The 18,326-nt window shown below is 42.4% G+C and overlaps 1 protein-coding gene across 2 annotated transcripts in view; it reads right to left on the bottom strand.

The window, feature by feature from the left end:
• The window catches only part of LOC122362113 (protein unc-79 homolog), a 41,512-nt gene that overhangs the window by 1,547 nt on the left and 21,639 nt on the right, over window positions 1-18,326 (bottom strand). The window contains exons 18-46 of one of the 2 annotated variants that reach the window (XM_043263404.1): window positions 17,277-17,492; window positions 16,981-17,208; window positions 15,997-16,132; window positions 15,839-15,918; window positions 15,613-15,761; window positions 14,806-14,963; window positions 13,994-14,175; window positions 13,711-13,912; window positions 12,584-12,763; window positions 12,379-12,447; window positions 11,696-11,985; window positions 11,366-11,548; window positions 10,364-10,529; window positions 10,146-10,295; window positions 8,301-9,380; window positions 7,075-7,176; window positions 6,865-6,981; window positions 5,232-5,334; window positions 5,022-5,162; window positions 4,910-4,948; window positions 4,610-4,722; window positions 4,333-4,418; window positions 3,672-3,845; window positions 3,520-3,588; window positions 3,309-3,419; window positions 2,678-2,782; window positions 2,106-2,183; window positions 1,939-2,028; window positions 1,310-1,485 (exon numbers count right to left, since the gene is read on the bottom strand). In XM_043263404.1, the coding sequence (XP_043119339.1) occupies window positions 1,310-1,485; window positions 1,939-2,028; window positions 2,106-2,183; window positions 2,678-2,782; window positions 3,309-3,419; window positions 3,520-3,588; window positions 3,672-3,845; window positions 4,333-4,418; window positions 4,610-4,722; window positions 4,910-4,948; window positions 5,022-5,162; window positions 5,232-5,334; window positions 6,865-6,981; window positions 7,075-7,176; window positions 8,301-9,380; window positions 10,146-10,295; window positions 10,364-10,529; window positions 11,366-11,548; window positions 11,696-11,985; window positions 12,379-12,447; window positions 12,584-12,763; window positions 13,711-13,912; window positions 13,994-14,175; window positions 14,806-14,963; window positions 15,613-15,761; window positions 15,839-15,918; window positions 15,997-16,132; window positions 16,981-17,208; window positions 17,277-17,492 (4,973 nt within the window). The remainder of the gene's footprint in view (window positions 1-1,309; window positions 1,486-1,938; window positions 2,029-2,105; window positions 2,184-2,677; window positions 2,783-3,308; window positions 3,420-3,519; window positions 3,589-3,671; window positions 3,846-4,332; window positions 4,419-4,609; window positions 4,723-4,909; window positions 4,949-5,021; window positions 5,163-5,231; window positions 5,335-6,864; window positions 6,982-7,074; window positions 7,177-8,300; window positions 9,381-10,145; window positions 10,296-10,363; window positions 10,530-11,365; window positions 11,549-11,695; window positions 11,986-12,378; window positions 12,448-12,583; window positions 12,764-13,710; window positions 13,913-13,993; window positions 14,176-14,805; window positions 14,964-15,612; window positions 15,762-15,838; window positions 15,919-15,996; window positions 16,133-16,980; window positions 17,209-17,276; window positions 17,493-18,326) is intronic. The other variant, XM_043263405.1, reaches the window with a different exon arrangement.

Here is an 18,326-nt window from a genome sequence, read left to right as displayed (position 1 = left end):
TGCAATAACATTTTCTGCTATACGACTTATTGCAAGTGGCAATTATCTGCACCTCATTATTGAAATACATTATAAAACAGAATGAAACTTAAGCGTAAATGTTCATTTTAATTCAAATCATTAAATAGATGCCATGGTTGACACCTTTTTTAAGAAAATAAAGCCCTCTCTACATCTACCCTACCCAATACTTTACTTTTTGATTATTTCCTTCATTATTACTGAACAGAAATGATTTTATGATGTGATTTAAAATTTAAAAGAGGGAGAAAATGTGTCTTTTTGTAATGATGACTATCCAAACACACATTGGTGGGCGGGGCTAGTTTAAGTAGCCACTGCCAACAAATGTTCAAATTTGTGTTTTGTGGGGACTCTTCATAGGTGTAATGTTTTTATTCTGTACAGACTGTATGTGTTATTGTTCTACACCTAAACCTATCCCTTACAGGAAACTACTCACATTTTTTACATTTTCAAAAAACATTTTGTATGTTTTTTAAGCCTTTTGAATTATGGGTACATTTGCAGTGTCCTCATAAACCATGAATACACACACACACACACACACACACACCGATTCACTTTAAACATTCTTTCTGCTGGATCATTAATAAATTAGTCAAGACAAATGATGTGTATGTGTTATTAGCGGTTATAAGGTTACCTAGCTTAACTTGTTAAATGCTGTATCTTGTTAGACAGCACACATACTATGTGGAGGACGCAAAATAATTTAAGAATTATATAATTAAATATGAGCTTGTGGTGAATCTATGAATTTAAACAGTCTCCTTTTGTAAGAGTTCACCACTGGACTGTAATACACCTCCTAGTCAGCAGGTGGCGCCTCTCTCCAGGCTTCTGCTGAACAGCACCTTTCGTTTGCCCTGATAGGTGACACCTGTGTTTAGCACTATTTAATGAGTTTGTGCCATGCTTGTTTGTTCAGTCTTGAGCCTTGGTTTCCAGTGTCTACTGTGAGATAAGTCTGTCTTGAGTTTATGTTTTTGACTATCACGTCTACTTTGTTGTTCCCTGTTTATTGGAGTCACTGATTCCTGTTTTGTTGGACTTTTCCTCAAGTAAAGTTTGATTTATTTTTGAAGACTTTTTGACTCTGCCTTTTGCTACCTCTGCACCTGAATTCATTTGTTGGGAAGTTAGCTCAGCCTGTCTGCACTGAGTCTAGTAGACCTGGGTTCGATCCCCACTCAAAGCAGAACCATTACACCTTTGTACACATATCTATCCTAACATGTATAATTAGTGAGATGAGATCCAGGCTGGATGATGTGGTGGACCTTACCCTTGTTGCATAGCAGACGGTGGATGGTAAAGCCAGGGCAGGTATCGAATAACCGCTTTGTTGTCTCTGTGGTTTCCTTTGCTGATCTCCATCGCTGCTATCTGAGCCAGACCGACCTTCAGATTCCCACCGAACGTGTCCTCATGCAGCGGCTGACAACACGCCTTCATGTGGCTCTGAGTCACACACACACACACACGCTTTCAACATTTTACATTCATGCATTCAGCACACACTTTTATCTCAACAGATTTAAGGCTTGTCACAGATGATTTCCATTCCAGAGCCTCATTTACATTATGACTGGAGATGCAGAAGAGTTGTTTACAGTCGAAAGGCACACACACACACACACACACACATCCTGATTCAGTTCATGATCCCCGTTGAAAAACCTGCTTATGCTGGTTTGGTGTGTTTTAAAGCATGGTTACTGGTTTTGTGCTGGTTCTTGGCTGGTCAAGTGCTGGTCCTGAGCTGAGGAACCCTTCGGCTGAGACTCCCTTAAAACCAATCCTGCATTTACCCAACAGATGTTATGAATGTTCCCTGAGAATCAACGCTCTAGCGTTGGAGTAACTTCCAGCTGGTGTTTCCATGAAGCTGTGAAGACACGTGAAACACGTTACCTTCAGCTTGGTCAGCGTGTGCATGTCTGCGATGAAGTCCAGCAGCTCGCTCAGATACTGCCTCAGGCACTCCATCGCCGCTGTGGTGCACTGAGGAGACAGAACACCGGTGAGCACTGCAGTGAGCACTAACGAGCAGACACTTGAGCACTACAGACGGGTCTCACCCCAGGCAGAGCGGAGATCATGTGCTTCTGGAGGATGGTGGACTCAGCCAGCCGGGTTCCGATGTCTGTGCACACAAACTGAGGAGACGGACGACAGCTTATCACTCATCACCCCAAACCACCTCAACCACCAGCTTTTAACTGTGTTTACATGAAATGTGAGAAGGCTCAGAAGCTGTCTGGTATATCTGAGCCTGGAGCAGCACAGGTGTTTTTGTACTATGGGTCAAATTATACATTTCTCTTTTATGCCAGAAATCATTAAGTAAAGATCATGTTCCACAAAGATATTTTGTACATTTCCTTCCATAAATATATCAAAACTTAATTTCTGATTAGTGATTTACATTGCTAAGAACATCTGGACAAATTTAAAGGAGATTTTCTCAATATTTAGATTTTTTTGCACCCTCACATTCCAGATTTTCTAATAGTTGTATCTCAGACAAATATTGTCCTATCCTAACAAACCAGACATCAATGGAAAGCTTATTTATTCAGATGATGTATAAGTCTCCATTTAAAAAGAGACTCCAGGTCACATATTAGTGTAAAAATGTTTCTTCACAGACCTGCACCAGCAGCAGCAGGTTCGTATCAGGAATCGATGACTTGAACTTCAGAGCCTGAAGCAGCTCCAGAACAACGACTCTGGACATGTAGAACTTGTCCCTCTCCTGCACCAAAGACAAGGAAAACAGCTTGTGCAAGTTTGTTAAAGACACAGACACACTCCTGAATGCTGTAATCTCTGCTTTGACCATATCTAGATAATCTATCATTAGAACAACTCCATGAATCTTGTATTTCCGTGTTTCCTCACAGATGACACACAAACATAAACATACAGCACAACATGTGTAATCCAGTTCATGAACAAATGATTCATTGATGCAGTTTGGTCTATAAAACACATTATTTCATATTAAGCATGTTAAAGCAATGTTTGGTTAATGTTTTTTTATCAAACAAAGCACTGCTTCACAACATGAAGATTTTATTTCTTAAGATAATGAGTGATATTAGCGTTGGTTTATTTATTATGAAAAAGCATACTCTTGTATATGCTTTCCTCCCAATGATGCTTATGAAATGATCATTAATTGAGTGCATATTCTTTTAGCATTTGGCAAACTGGGTTAAAAATGTTGTCTTTTAAAACAAGAGACTGGAAAATCTTTGCAGCTCTAAATACTTGCTCACCTTGCTGAAGGTTTTGTAGCATAAACCACAGAGCTCTACGAGATACGAGAGACTGAACACACCGTACTGGAGAACGAAACTCAGCAGTTTAGAGAAGGGCTCCAGCAGACTCTGTCAGAAAGACACCAGAGAAGCAGAACATTTCCAAACCATCCCATTATTTCTTCTGTCTGGAAATGACCAGCAGAGCCAAATAAATAGATGAACTTACTCTTGTTGCATTTGTTACAGGAATTTTCAGCAAGCAAATGATTATTCTGAGGCTTGAGTCCAGAGGACACTTGAGTAGAGAGAAGAGACAGAAGATTAAAAAGTGCATTAATTCTCTGATTCCTCCGGCGCTTCGGAGCACAGAACTAGTACCTTGAGCGGCAGAACGGCAGGTAGTTTGGTTAGAAAGGTCTGGAACTGGTTACAGATGGTTGTCCAGAGGTTGCTGGGTGAGTCCATGGGAAGAGTCTCCATGAAGGTGGCGATGTTGTCCAGACAGTGCAGTATAGTGCCTCCTGCCGGCAGAGCCTTCTTATTGTTCAGACCCTACAAGTACATCATAACATCTGCTTTATACAGCCTCTACACTTACCATCAAAACCACAAATTAAACCTTTTTTGCATACCTATTATTGCATAGCATTTTTAGCTGCTTCTAAAAAATTAAAGAAACATGCAAACCAAATATTAAAATACCATCTGAAAGTGAGCACACTCTTTGTATTTTTGGGGTAAGCCAGTAAAGTAATAAATATGTCACCCAAAGACTAAATTAAAGCTATTTGTTGCTTGAAAAAAAAATGGTCGGAAATATGAATAAAATTGATAATGCAAAAAACAAAACAGGTTAATATTACTGATAACTCATCTAGCTCATCTCAGATGACCTGACACATTTTCAACTAATGTCCATTTTTCAGGTGAACATTCCTCACATCACTAACTGTGTAAAACACAAGAGTGTCCTCTGCTGGACGACACGAGTCATGACCTGCTGCTCTCAGAAACACCTTCAGCTGAGAAACAGACGTACCTCCAGGAGCTGACTGAGCGCTGCGACCGAGCTCAGCTCATTGAAATCAATCAGAGACGTGGCCAGCGTCCGCAGGAAGCTTCCATCTGAAACAGAACAGTGTCAGTGTGTGTGTGTGTGTGTGTGTGTGTATCTGTTTTTCTGTTCTGGTGGGGACTTAAACCTGAATATACACAGACTCATGAGGACTCATGTCACAGTGGGGACCTAAATTGAAGTCCCCATGGGCAAAGAAGCTAATAAATCACACAGAATGAAGAAAAGGTATTCTGCAGACCTTTAATGTTGCTCTGGAAGAGCTGTGGGAGGATGCCGTTGGGTGCGAGCTGATGCAGAACGCAGCGGAGGAACTGCTTGGCGACGCCGGCCACGTTCCCAGGAATCAGCATGCTGCTCACACAGATGGAAGAACAACGCTCTAAGTTAAGGTCAGTCAAAATTTTTGCATCCATAGTGAGCATTTTGATAGGGAAGAATGACAAATATGGAAAAAAAACAACTTAAAAACATACAGAAATTTCAAGGACCCTCACATGTCTGAAAGTGTGCATCACACAAGTGTAAACACAGAACTCACCTTTCAGCTTGACCTGTGAAATTGGAGCTAGACGCCAACCTGCAGAATACAAGCAGAGAAGTGAAATGAAGCCATAGTGATTCGGTATAGAGCTGTACGGAGCACCTCGTACCTGCCCACAGACTGCATGATCTCCAGCAGCAGCGGAGCGGCCAGATCCGGACTCAGGTGGATGAACATGGACAGAACCACCACAGCCAGAGCCAGAGTCTCCTCGTCATACTCCTCCAGAACAGCCCCACAGTCCCGGCACCTGAGCAGTTCAACACAGCTGTGATATCCTGCACTTCTTCAGGCCCAAACACAGAGAGATGCTCCTCACCTGTCGGCCATCGTAGTGGGCTGCTCGTCGCTGAAGTCTTCTGGAGCGGGAACAAACATGCTGACGGTGCTCGGGGCCGACAGCAGACTGGTCTTCACTGGACCTGCGGAGTAAGACACAAACTAACTTGCTGAATTTTGACTTGGTGAATGAAAACATCCTGCAAAGTACACCGTGTACAAAGCTTTTGTATCTCAGAAGAAAGACTCTGAACTGAACTCTGAATCTTTGAAGTGAGTCATTTTTAAAACAAATCCCAAGCTGTTTCATTCTTATTCAACGTAAAAAAATTGCATATTTCCCATCCACTTGTCAGTCTTAATTGGTTGATCTGAATGAAAATGCAGATTCATTCCTCGCCATTAGGCTCTGTTTCCACGGTAACGCTGAACACAAAGCAGCACTGCTCACAAACACCGCTTTATCAGACATTACAGACATGATGAGATGAACACGAGGACAATCGACCAATCAATTCAGATCAGACTCACGTAAAGGAGGCATTTGGATAAATTAATTGTTGAGCAAATAAGACAATGAAAGTGTTTTTGTCCTTTGTTTGGGACTATCAAAGCCCAAAAAAATCTGACTACATTTCCCATCTGCTTACACAAGTATAACCAATCAAACACACTCTTCATTAGCCATGGACTTCTGTGAACCAATCACAGAGAACTGTCTTCTAATGATAGCTACAGTATAGAGCCCTGCAGTGTTTCCTCACTTAACTTCATAATCTAGTCTAGTTCTTTGCATTTTAATTATTGCCTGTGTGTTTCAGATGAAGCCCGGTCTTGTCGTTTCTGACTCTGTTTGACCCTGCCTGGACTGTGGCTCACGTTATTGAATCGCCTCTCTCTCGTCTCGTGTTCATCGTTTAAAGACCCACACGCGTTTACTGGACTGTTTTTAAAATGACATTTAAGTACGCTCATTTATATAATTATTTTAAAAAGTAAAGACTCTGAAAGAATTGAAGGACATCCCATAATAAATTAATATAGCTTTTCAGTGGCAAAAATATATATGATATTTAATTAATTGATATGACTAATATCATTTTCAAATAAGATGGTTTCTCTTTTATAAATATGGTGATTATCTCTAAGATGTACATTATATTTACCATCTGAATCTATCCATGTCGTGCCAATAAATAGAAAAGTCAGTCAGTCTATTTATTATCATATTAATTATTGTGCCTATAGCACCAACAGTATTTTTACCCCAAATACTATACTATTACATTTTCATATTTTATATAATCGTCTGATTTTAATTACCTTGAACATATCTTAAAAACATTAACAAGATCTTTGACTTGAAATATATTTAAAACTTTTATAAATTCTGAATGTGCTACACATTAATCAATCAATCAATCATTTTTATTTATATAGCGCTTTTAACAACACAGCTTGCATCAAAGCACTGTATAGTATAAGGTAGAAAATATTAAATATTAGATCAAACGAATGCAGAATCAACTTTCCACCTGCATAGTCAAGTGTTGAGGTGAACCTTTGTGCCATCGAGTATTTTAACAGAGAATAAAGTCTTTACCCCAGTACACCTTTAGCCCTAGATCCCTAGCATCGGTGGCCTGGGAAATGTGTAAATGCTGAAGACTGACCCGTGTCCCAGGTGCTGATGTTCTGTGGAGCGCTGGACTGATGCTCCAGCTGCCGCTTCATTAACTGACTCATAGTCACGGCACCCAGCGAGCCTCGCTTCACCTGACGATACTGAGCTGATAACAGAGAGAAACAGCAGCTCTCAGCTCTCGACAAGAGGAGCTCAATGCACAATGAATATGAGCATGTTTTGTAAGCATGTGGTTTACTGGACACTGAGGAACGATGGCTGGTTTCGGGGACGGTGGCCTCCAGGGCCGGAGCTGAGGCCGATTCTCTGGGCTTCTCCAGGTTCGACAGAGATTTGTCATCTGTACAACAACACAGGCGAGTGAACTTAGAGTGTAACCACTTCCTAACAACTGCATAACATAATTACATTTGTTACAGTTGATGTAGTTCTACTGCATCATCGTTAGGGCAAAAATTTGTTGATTAAATGTGTCTTAAAGTACCCGTATTATGCCATTTTTAATGCTCCTAATATTGTTTTGTGAATCTCCTACAATAGGTATACATCCATGCAAGGTGAAAAAACTGTTATTGTTTTTTTTCATTCTCTAATGATTAGTTTGAAGCAGTTTTAAGATTCAGTCTCTCTAAAGCCCTCCTTTCAGTGAGCATACTCTGCTCTGATTGGTCAGATGGCCTGGTCTGTTGTGATGGGTCAAGTTGTTTGTGGCCAGTGGGGTGTACAACATAGGAATTATGTAAATGTGTTACACTGTGACGTGTAGCAAAGTGCTATTGATTGATTGATTTTTCTAAAGTTCCACCCCCCATCATCGGAGAAAAATCACATTAAAAAAGCAGGCATGTGATGCTATAATCCAAGCGATGATAGAAGCAGAGGCTGAGGAGTGGATTAATGCATTAATTATCATGGCTGTAATTAAAAACAAGTAGTTTTATTCTAATATAAATAAATACATTCGGTTCAAATAACCTATATTTTAGGTTATAAACATTTGACTATGTTACAGCTCCCCTTTAAAGCTTTTGTCCTTTTCCATTTCTTCAATCCTATTCTGCTCACAGGTGACTGGAAATGAATTTTGTTCTAAATTTTGTTGCAGTTTTCTGATTTTTGTAAAGTAGCCTCTGTTTTCAGTTTAATATGTTGTAGGCTCATTTATTAGTAACAAATAAGTTGTCAACAGAGCGCAGAAGCATATTATTGCGGTTTTGACATGTCATTCACATCATAGTATGCCACAATCCTGTGCAGCGAATGGTCTGTGTACCCAACTGCTCTGTGCAAACTTACTGTGAATGAGGTCAACATTTGCAATCTCAGCCAATTCAAATTTAGCATATCGCATATTTAACTAGCTCGATTTTCAACCAGCTCATGGTTAAATTGTTGAATCCCTAGTGAAAACACAAGAAAAAGATGTACAAAGCAGAAGGATGCTAATAAACCATGCTGACAGACCTGACTCTGCAGCCGGTTCTCTCATCTTGTCTATGGTGTTGAAGGAGATGTCCAGATACTCCCTCTGGATGGCGCTGACGGCAATCTTCCTCTCTTTGCGCTGGCGTGGTACAATCTGGATCTTGAATTCAGCTTCGTCGCTCTCATCATCAGGCTTGGGGTCGCTGTCTCTCTCGTCGGTCTCATCATTGTCGTCGTCTCCCGCTCCCTGTGTGTTTAACGGATCCAGCGAGTCGAGCGTATCTGCAGGAACCTGGAGCACGATGGACCTGCTGGAAGGGCTCATTCCGCTGCTGTCCTCGGGCTGCACGCAGGAATCGTCCAGGGATGCATTGGGCATGTGCGATGTTTTCCTGAAGAGATCCCGTTTCTGCTGAAGGGTCATGGTGGTCTCCTGAGGAGTCACGGGGGGCTGGAGCGTCTGGCTCTCGGAGCAGTCCTCGAGGCTGACCTGCAGCAGTGGAGCCTCGGGTTTGCTCAGCACTCCGCCGGGGAGCTTGAGCGCCTCAAACAGGTCCTCATTGCTCTCCACGATGCGCAACGGAGGCAGTGGCTCGAACACCAGCGAGTCACTGTCAGACAGTGAGAGAATGGAGTGCTTCTCTGGGATGGAGGTGCAGTCGGAGGACAGGTCGATGAGGTCCGCGTCGTCCTTGTCGAGCATGGTGGCAGCCCGGGGTGAGTCCAGACCGGCCGGTTTATCCTCAAACGTCTCCATACAGCTGAGACGCACCTCTGGGATGATGGGCCGGATGCTGTCGTTCTGAGCGCTGGAGCCTCTCCGGTCGATGATGGAGTGGCCGTTGGAGGAATCTTTGCCGTGGTGCTGCGCTCTATGCTGCTGCCGGCCGATGCAGGAGGATGACGAGGGCTCCTGCAGGTCGCAGCGGTCGATGCATGACTTGCGGCGGTGCTCGTCCAGGTTGAAGAGGATGGAATCTGTGTTGCTGATGTCCAGAGACTTCTGCTTGTGCATGGCCTGCAGCCGCTTCTTCTTGCTGTTGCTATCCTCTCGGCCTGAATACAGTAGCGTGTCCTGCAGCCCACCACCCTCCTTGTACTCGGCCAGCTCGATCTCACCTGAGCAGGACACAAGAGCAGAGGGTTGTCAGAGGCTGGTGAGCGCACAGCAGGGGTGTATGATATATATTGTTTGTTTAATCAATGTGTAATTGTCACAGCCAACTAAAATGCCTAGTTTTAACATGCCCCCACTTTTCGGTGTTTATGCAAAGAAAGAAGGTGGAGCTATTATTCTGCCTGTAGTGTTGCTGCGGAGTCGCTGTGTTTAGTGAAAGTGAAACTATTTTCTTTGTGTTTCCAAAAGAAGACACAATTAAAAATCAGTGTTAAATTGTGTTTACAACACAGTTCCAGAAGAGTTGAACACAAACATTAGAGTGTGTTCAGCACATTTACGGAGAACTGATTTCTGAACCTGACAGAGCAGTCTATGCTGATTGTTTCATGGTCAATATATCAAAACATTACTTAGGTTAAATCCTTTAATGTCTTGCATTAAACAGCAATTAAACACATCTAAACACCACTTCAGACACAGCTTCTTTGTTTCGTCTTCATTGCAAAGATTAATTTTGTTGATACTGATTTTATTTGCGTGGTAACAGCTCAAAAGTCTTATTCTAATTCACTTATTACAGGTAAGAAATTGAAAAAAAGACAATGTACACTTTTATAAAACTGGATTTATAAAGGTAAAAATCCACAAAAACTTTTTGAAAAGGATTCATTTCTATCAGTGTGAACTGACAATAACACAGAATATGAAGAACAGCACAATAACACACTCAGTCAAATTATCGTTATCAATACAATATTATTTACTTCTCTGAGCATTGAGCTCCACAGGCTGATACTTGACAGACTTGCTTCCACCAATTCTCTTCAGACGGGCGAAGAAGGTCTGTGACTCCTTACTGCTCGCTCCTGTCGGAGTATCGTGGATGTCCGACTCGTCAAACACACTGTCCTCCTCTGCACAAGGAAGTACAGGTCATTAAGCAGCAGCACGTCACTAACCATCCTGTGAGAGCGATCCATACCTTTCTCCTTCTCGCTGTAGCGGCTGATGTTGGAGTTGTCGCTGTACAGCGGTCCAGCGGACACGTGAGACCGGCAGCTGTGGTACTGAGCGTTCAGTGTGTTGATGGTGATGTGGATCAGGTGGAGCACCACCTCTTTACTCATGTCCATCTCTCGGTATGGATACTGAAACACAGAACCACACAGTGAAGGAGAGGCCAAGAGCCCTGAGTTTATGATTACGAAGACTATAGTTACCTGCAATGAGACTGTCTGAGTTAAAACAGAGTGGAACAAAAATTAAACCACAACTTCCTACTCAAGTTTTTAGGGGAATAAGATTCATGTGCTTCCTTGACAGGGTTAGGGACATACTGCAGTTCAATTAGTACATTTAAATGATTTTTATCAACATGCCCTAGAAAACAGGCATAAGCCTTGTCTGTGAAACCAGCGGGAAGTCGGTGGATTAACTAGGATTGTAAACATCCTAGTGCAAAAACACTTGTGTGTGTTTGCTTTCATAGCTTTGACCTGGACATGGTCTCAATACATGTTTTCACTAATACAATCCCTAAATGAATTTCTTAAAGCTGCAGTCCAACATAATATTATAGTCAAATGAGTCAAAAACATGGATTCAAAAATGGATTCATTGTGTATTCACTTATTATATAAAATGTTTGAGCGCAAAAATTTTATGGACTGCAGCTTTAAAAAAAAATCTTAGTCAGTTTATTTGTTTATTTGTTGGTTTATAATGTTGCATGTGGGATTTTGACTGGTTGAGTTTCTGCTCTTTTCCTTTTTTTCTGTTTTCTCATTGCAGTTTGCTAATTCGTCTTTTGAAAAAAAGCTACATTTGGGAAAAATGTATTACTACTAACCCAAATATTAAGCCCATAACTTTGTGGAGTTTTGTATAGCCAAGCACTACCTCCATTTCCTACAGAAAATGTGCAAAACAATATATTGTTTCAGTTTTAGTTCCTGTTTTAGGCATATGGGGTTAGGGTGAGTACCTTATAGAGGATGACGAGCAGGGCCTTGAGCCACATCTGTCTGGTGTGAGGTCTGAGGGCCCAGAGCGAGCAGCGTGGAGGCTCCTGGAAGTTAGGTCTTAGCTGAGGACAGGTGCAGTACTTCAGCACCTGGACCACCAGCGGCAGCAGCTGCTTGCCCAGACCTATGTTATAGTCCATCACCTGAACACACACACAGAGATCTGTCAATCACCCCCTATACTATTAAATAGGGGACCGACCGTTTTAGTGGTGTCTGAAACTTTAGGGGATGATGAGTGTACAACCGACGTACACTCAGCTGCTAGTGAATACACTGTGATAAAGTACCCGAGCGATTCCTGCGATGAAGGCGTTGAAGCAGGTGGACGAGCGCATCTTCTGAGGGGTGATCATGAAGCAGCCCATCTGCTGATCGTATCCCAGCAGGACGTAGAGATGCCGCTTGACCGTGTTGAAGGCTTTAGCGCTGCCGATGTCCGTCTCTGCGCTGCTCTTGTCTTTGGCCATGAACTTCATGAGCACCATGATGAGCTGATGGACTGTCTGGTGGTCTATGCCCGCGTCCTCCGGCAGCAGATCTTTAATGACCGAGTCGTCCTCCGGAGAAGAGCTCTCACCTGAACAACAACAAGCCTTTTATTCTCCTTTATAGATGCTGTTTGTTAAAGGGGTCCTATTATGCTTTTTCATATTTATGCATTTCACATTTCAGAAGAAAGGGGTTCACTGAAACACAGCGACTGAGACAGAGGCGCTACAAACATGTAAAATATGTAAGAAATATTGGGTTTTTTAGGACAAATCAGCATCATGTAAAAGGACATAACAGGACCCCTTTAAGCTGATGTTTGAGTGGTCTGATGAACATAACTAAAATTCTGATGAATGTAATTATATAGGAAAAGACGATTCATATCCAGCACATGTCCTAACAGCACTACACAGTATTTTACAGTGTTTTCACAGTGTTAGTAAGTAAGTGACTGTTGACGGGGTTTGGCGGGACTCACCTGACAGGACTTTCTCTAGCATGTTCCCCAGCAGAGGTGCCGACTGCTCTTGTCTCATGAGTCTTAGAGCTGGACCCAGAAGAAGGAGAAACAGAAAGTGAAGGACGTTTTTGATGAATACAGAGACAAAAACTTGAGCAAAACCATAATTTGACTGTCCAGCTCAAGTGTGAGGGATCCTGGTGAGATGTTCTCTGCCACTCACGCAGTTTGTTGCAGAGCGTCTCTGGCAGGGAGAAGGTGCGTTTGGAGCTGGACGGGCCCTTCACGCTGTCCCGGAGCGAGCGGACGCTCTTCTGTCGGTTGCGGGCGAAGCGAGCGCGTTTGATCTTCCACATGGCTGCATCGCTCAGGTTGGCCACGTTAGTCCTGACCGCTGTGATCGCTTACAGAGCAAAGACACGATCAGAGCAGTGTATAAGCAGAATTCATGAGCTTTCTGAGTCCTTTTTTAAGACCAAGTAAATGAAATGTAAAGAATAAAGGAAACACAGTGGGCCTCATTTAATAAACAAACCTATGACAAAAACTGGGCATACAATAATTTCTACGCATAATTGGGAATTTATCAATATGGACAGTGTGGAGGCTAGTGGAGGCTAGCTCTGCTCCAAACCACTAGAATATAGAAATAAATTTTACTGTTCTTTCTCAGTCTTTCAGGCTTTTTTTAATTTACTTGAGTTGCCAAATGACACAAGAGCCTTGTTTAATAAAGAAATACATTAAAATGAAGTAAACTTATGATTAAAAAAGAACAGATATATGCCAACAGGCTCAGAAAGTTCTTATGTTTTCATGCTTAGTACCTAATTAACAGATATTTCTTTTCTTTTTTACAAGCACAAATTCAATTATGTTCATATTTTGCATCTCAAGCAAATGTATCTGATTTAAAGATTTTTAGACATTTCTACTGTACTTTTTAAATTACACTTGGGTGACACTTTTTTTCAGTAGTGTGTCAGTAGGAAATATCAGTTTACATTTCCAAACATTCATTTGGATTCATTGAGATTTGTCTGATTTGATCATCATCAGTCTGTCTGGAAGGACGTGAAGAGACAGATCAAACTGTTAAAAGTTTTCTCATTTCACAGCTTAAAGTGGATGCTGTCAAAAATAGATTTCTGGTTTCCCAGGAGCTTTGCAGGTATCTTTCTTGAAGCTTCTTCTGGATTGAATCTCAGTTTGTTCTGTTATTCATGTCATTACAGACAGACTGATGATGATGGCCAAATGAATGTTTGGAAATGTAAACTACAGCAGAAACCCAGTTTTAGCTGCTGATAATACTAGTGTTGTAATGGTTCTGGACTGAAGCACACTCACTTGTAGGAAAAGGGAACTCTTTATTGCAGTCCAGGTGTAGCTGAGCCTCGAGCGAGAGCGTCTCGAAGCGGTTGACGAAGAACTCCCAGCTCAGAGCGGGGATCTCCTGTCTGAGCGAGTGCAGCAGCAGCAGCTTACTCAAGATTACCGGCCGGTCCCTGACCACCGTGTCGAACTGGAAGTCCAGGCACAGACACAGGCCCTGGTGGAAGACACACAAAGGCAGGTTTGTTCATCTGCTCTAGTGACGAGACGAGGACACAGCGAGATCCGTCTCGGTCACCTGAAGGGCCGGCCGCTTGATGGTGTCCAGCAGCAGACGGGCTCTGGTGGCCACGGCCGGGTTCACGTCCTCGATGCTGGCCAGGAAGCAGCAGAAAGCGTGAGCTAGAGAATACTTCAGCACGTGGCTCTTAGTGACCGAGCCGATGTCCAGAAAGCGACATAGGACGGCCACACGCTCCACTGAAAGAAACATCACCAGTGTCATCTGACCACATCAGCTACTGTTATTAAAAAGGGTGTGCTGCATTAAAACTAACTCACAAATAAAAAACTAGGATCTAATAGTGGTTGGAAATAAAGAGACTTTAATAAACGCCATGGTTGGCCCTAAACAGCCTTTCAGTCTCTTCTAGAACAACTGCAACAGAATCACTTTTTAAAACAAGCCTTAAAGCCTATCTCTAGATATGAGCCAACAGGAGTTTATCATTTAAAATAATTATTTATTTTTCTTATATAAACATTGTCATTGTCATAACTCTATCAGTTACTGCTGACAGAGTTTGATTATTGCTGAAGTTTTTCAACTCATGAGTTGATGTTGTGATGATCGGAGCACCTTGTCTTTTACACGCTGAAATAGCAAACAGCACTAACTCTGTGAGCAGTAAATGTTGAATCTGTCAGACAACAGGTCAGTAAGAGCCTTCCAATCCTCTTTATGTGTGTTTGTGATGTGTCTGACTCTAGCTGAAGGTCACAGCTTCTCTCTGTCAATCACATAAGAGCTCCAGATAATCCCACAGCGCTCACCACGCCAGAGCGTTTTAGCAAATGAACAGCGAGCTGTGGAGGAAAGAGCGGTCAGACCTGCTTCGAAGCGGATCTTCCAGTCCTGGCTGTTAAAGCTGCTGTCCACGAGTCTCCAGAAGATGTCTGCTCCGTGGGACAGAGCGAGAGCATGCAGGAGCTGAGGAACAGCCAGAGACGCCAGCTGACAGAACTCTGACCTCAGCATGGACCACAGGCTGGACACAAACGACATCACACACATAATCCTGACCATAATCACCATATGATTTCAGCTGTAGGTCACGGACAGACATGTGCTGGCTGTCTGTAATGTGATTCATCACCATAATGAACAAGCCCAATATTAACTGACATTCATTAGTTAACATGAACAGCCAATGAAAACGCTTTGAAACATTCATAAATCTTATGTTATTCCAATATTTAATAACAGTTTGCCAAAATGCAACTGTTATTTAATGAGCTATTATTAATGCATTTACCTAAGGTTAACTAATGAGATCTTACAGTAAAGTGATATCTATTGGTCTTTATATTTCTTCTGCATCTGTTTAAAAAATGGTGTATTGTTTTATTTTCTTAAAATTTTCAGTTATTTTTGTTATAATAAAGAAGTCATTAAAGCTGTTATACTGTATTATGACAACACTTTTTTGCAAGTTACTGTTTATGTATAACCCTAAACCTACCCTAACAGTCTACTCTGAGAGTTAGTACAAGTTGTTTTTTTAGTTATAGTTTATTTATAGTTAGTTGAATGTCTAAATTGGACTGTCAAAATGAAGTGTAACCATAAGGATTAGTAATGCCAGCACATCTGTATAGTCACGGAGGGTTAGAGCAGGGGTGCTGTTATAAAGGTACCTGGGAATGAGCATCTTCTCCTGGATGTAGGCCAAGAACTGAGGGTGATCTTTCCTGGCGTGATAAAGGCATTCTCCGTGCAAACACAGGATCTTCAGACAGCTGAGCATGTTGAAGAGGATGTCTGGTTCCTCAAACTTACTCATCTCCTGCAAGACACAGTGCAGCAGACCCGTGAGAAACTTGATCGCCGCACAACCCTGACTGAACCAACTGAGACGTGTACCTGCAGAACGGTGTACAGCAGCTTCAGAGAAACAGGAAGCTGTAGGTATGAGAACTTCCTGTCTGCACTATTCTTTAGCGCTGCGGAACAGAACATGCATGGGATCAGAAACAGAAAATGTAACGCATGACACACATGAGCTGAAGCGGAGCACATACGAGGGATCTCCGGAGACGGGTTGTGACTGCCGGGGTTTTCAGACGGGACGTCTGCTTCATCCGCTCCATTCTCTGACCTGAGACCGAATTCAGTTTGAGGGAAAACCAAACTCTCCTCCAGACACTCAGATGGCTCCTTTCAAAAACACATGAGACACTTTATCATTTACATCTGTGTGTGTGTGTGTGTGTGTGTGTGTGTGTGTGTGTGTGTGGCAAAATGACATTACATTTATGTTGAATGTGTTAAAACTGTTTTCCTTTCATGTGGAAAACCCATTTGCGTGAGGTTTGGCCGGGTCAGTTTCACTGCATGTAGGATGTTATCTGACTGCCTGGTTTTACTCAGTGTTCAGGAGAAAGAGAACATGAGTGTTTTAGTCATCTCAGTGTAAAGTAGTGGTGAACAGTCAGGGTCATCACTATCAAACACTATCACTGACTATTAAATGATCTCCAACAGTCTATTGTCTTTATTTCATGGCTTTTCTCTTGGTTGTGCTGCTTCCAGTAGTGCTTATGTTTATATATAGAGTTTTTATCCAATCAAATTTCAGCAATTGTGTTGCAAATGTCATATAAATCTGCCTAAACTCTTCAGAATCAACAGCGCAATCTTCTGTATCTTAAAATCAACGTCAGTGAAAAACGTTGGATTAACCAATCAGATTTCGAGCTGGCAGCCCCAGGGTTATCTTGCAGACTTACGATTAAGGTCAGCACTTTCTCGTTCTTTGGTTGGATGATCAGAGAGCGCACTAGTCAAAGCTAGCTACCAGCGTTACTGTAAATCATAATAGTTTTTACAGTAATGTTGTTTCTCGAGTTTCCTACAGTATATGTTGTGTACAGTGTGTTATTGTATGCGTTCAGTTCATTCTGAATAATATTTGTTAAACACATAACATTATAAGAAGAGTTGGATTAGTTCATGTAGGATGCCGCTGAATGCCTGGGTGAGAATGATACAGAGAGTAGTCTCACCACCAGCCGTATCTCCTCACGCGGGGTCAGTCTCTGCAGCAGGTCACAGGCCAGCTGGTAGCAGAGGATGCTGGACTGGCACAGACTGCACTCCAGGGCCTTCTCATCCTTCTGACAGGTGTGTGATCCACCCCATGGAGCCTGTAGAACGCTGTTGATAATGCCCACCACATCCCGGCCTAAACTGCTCTCCAGCCCCGGGGTCAGAGCCTCGTCCTGCAGCTCCATCTGCACCAGAAAACAGGTTAGGCCTTCATCTGAAGACTGTATTCTCATCTGTGTGTGTGTGGGCTCACCTGTTTCAGCACCAGGTCAAACATGAGGATGAAGCAGCCCAGGTTCATGTCGTCGTCGTCACAGTCCAGGTCCAGGGCACAGTTTCCGGCAGCATGGCCGAGGTTCTTGAAGGGGCTGCAGCGCAGGGGGCTCCGGAAGGGGCTCCGGAAGGGACTGGGGAAGGGACTCAGGTTATTGTGCTGCCCTCTCCGGCCTGGGTCAGACACCACACTCACCTGCGGAAGAAACACACCGAGCTCAGAACACAGCTCCAAAAACACACCGCTGCACAACCAATTATGACCCGTATGAGAAAACAGTTAAAGGGTTACTCCCCAAAATAAAACTCACAGGCATGTCGATTCAATCTCATAAAAGATTTTTAACACAATTTAAGAAAACCTGGAGGTTTGTGACTTTCCCATTGACTGCCCATTAATGAACACTGTCAAGCTGCAGAGGAGTATGAAAGACATATTCAGTATGCCCCATCTGCCATCAGTGGTTTAATCTGAATATTATAAAGCGAGAATAGTGCTACGATGGCATGGATAAAACGTATTCTCATCATTTCATAACACTCAGATTGAAGCACTGACAGCAGATGGAGTATTCAGAAGATGTGTTTCATACTTTGCTTTAATTGTCCGAAGACTCCCGGTGTTCTTCTTAAATATCTTAAATAGTGTTCTGAAGATGAACAAAGCTTTTTTGAAATGACATGAAAAATTTTCCTTTTAGGGAGGAGAAACCCTTTAAATATCTCTCCTCTCAATACTTTAGTAGGTCAGGTATAATTGAGTTCTGCGTCTCACGTCCTTAAACCAAGACCAAGAGAGGATTTTCTTTCCCCTAACATTGCTGGTAATGTCATTGCAGCACACCCAGTATAACAACTTTTTTTTACTTCTTGGCCTCAGATTACGCTCCTCAGATTTGAGTGAACATTGCCGAAATTATAGACAAATAATGCGTTTTCAGGAGCATGAGATCAGATCAATGCGTTCCAAAAGCAAATACGAAACGAGCTGACAAAGAGACTGCATAATCTTTCATGAGGTGAGAGTGTT

The sequence above is a fragment of the Puntigrus tetrazona genome, chromosome 17 (assembly GCF_018831695.1).
Source record: "Puntigrus tetrazona isolate hp1 chromosome 17, ASM1883169v1, whole genome shotgun sequence".
NCBI lineage: Eukaryota > Metazoa > Chordata > Actinopteri > Cypriniformes > Cyprinidae > Puntigrus > Puntigrus tetrazona.
This window is presented reverse-complemented; position numbering and strand designations above follow the sequence as displayed.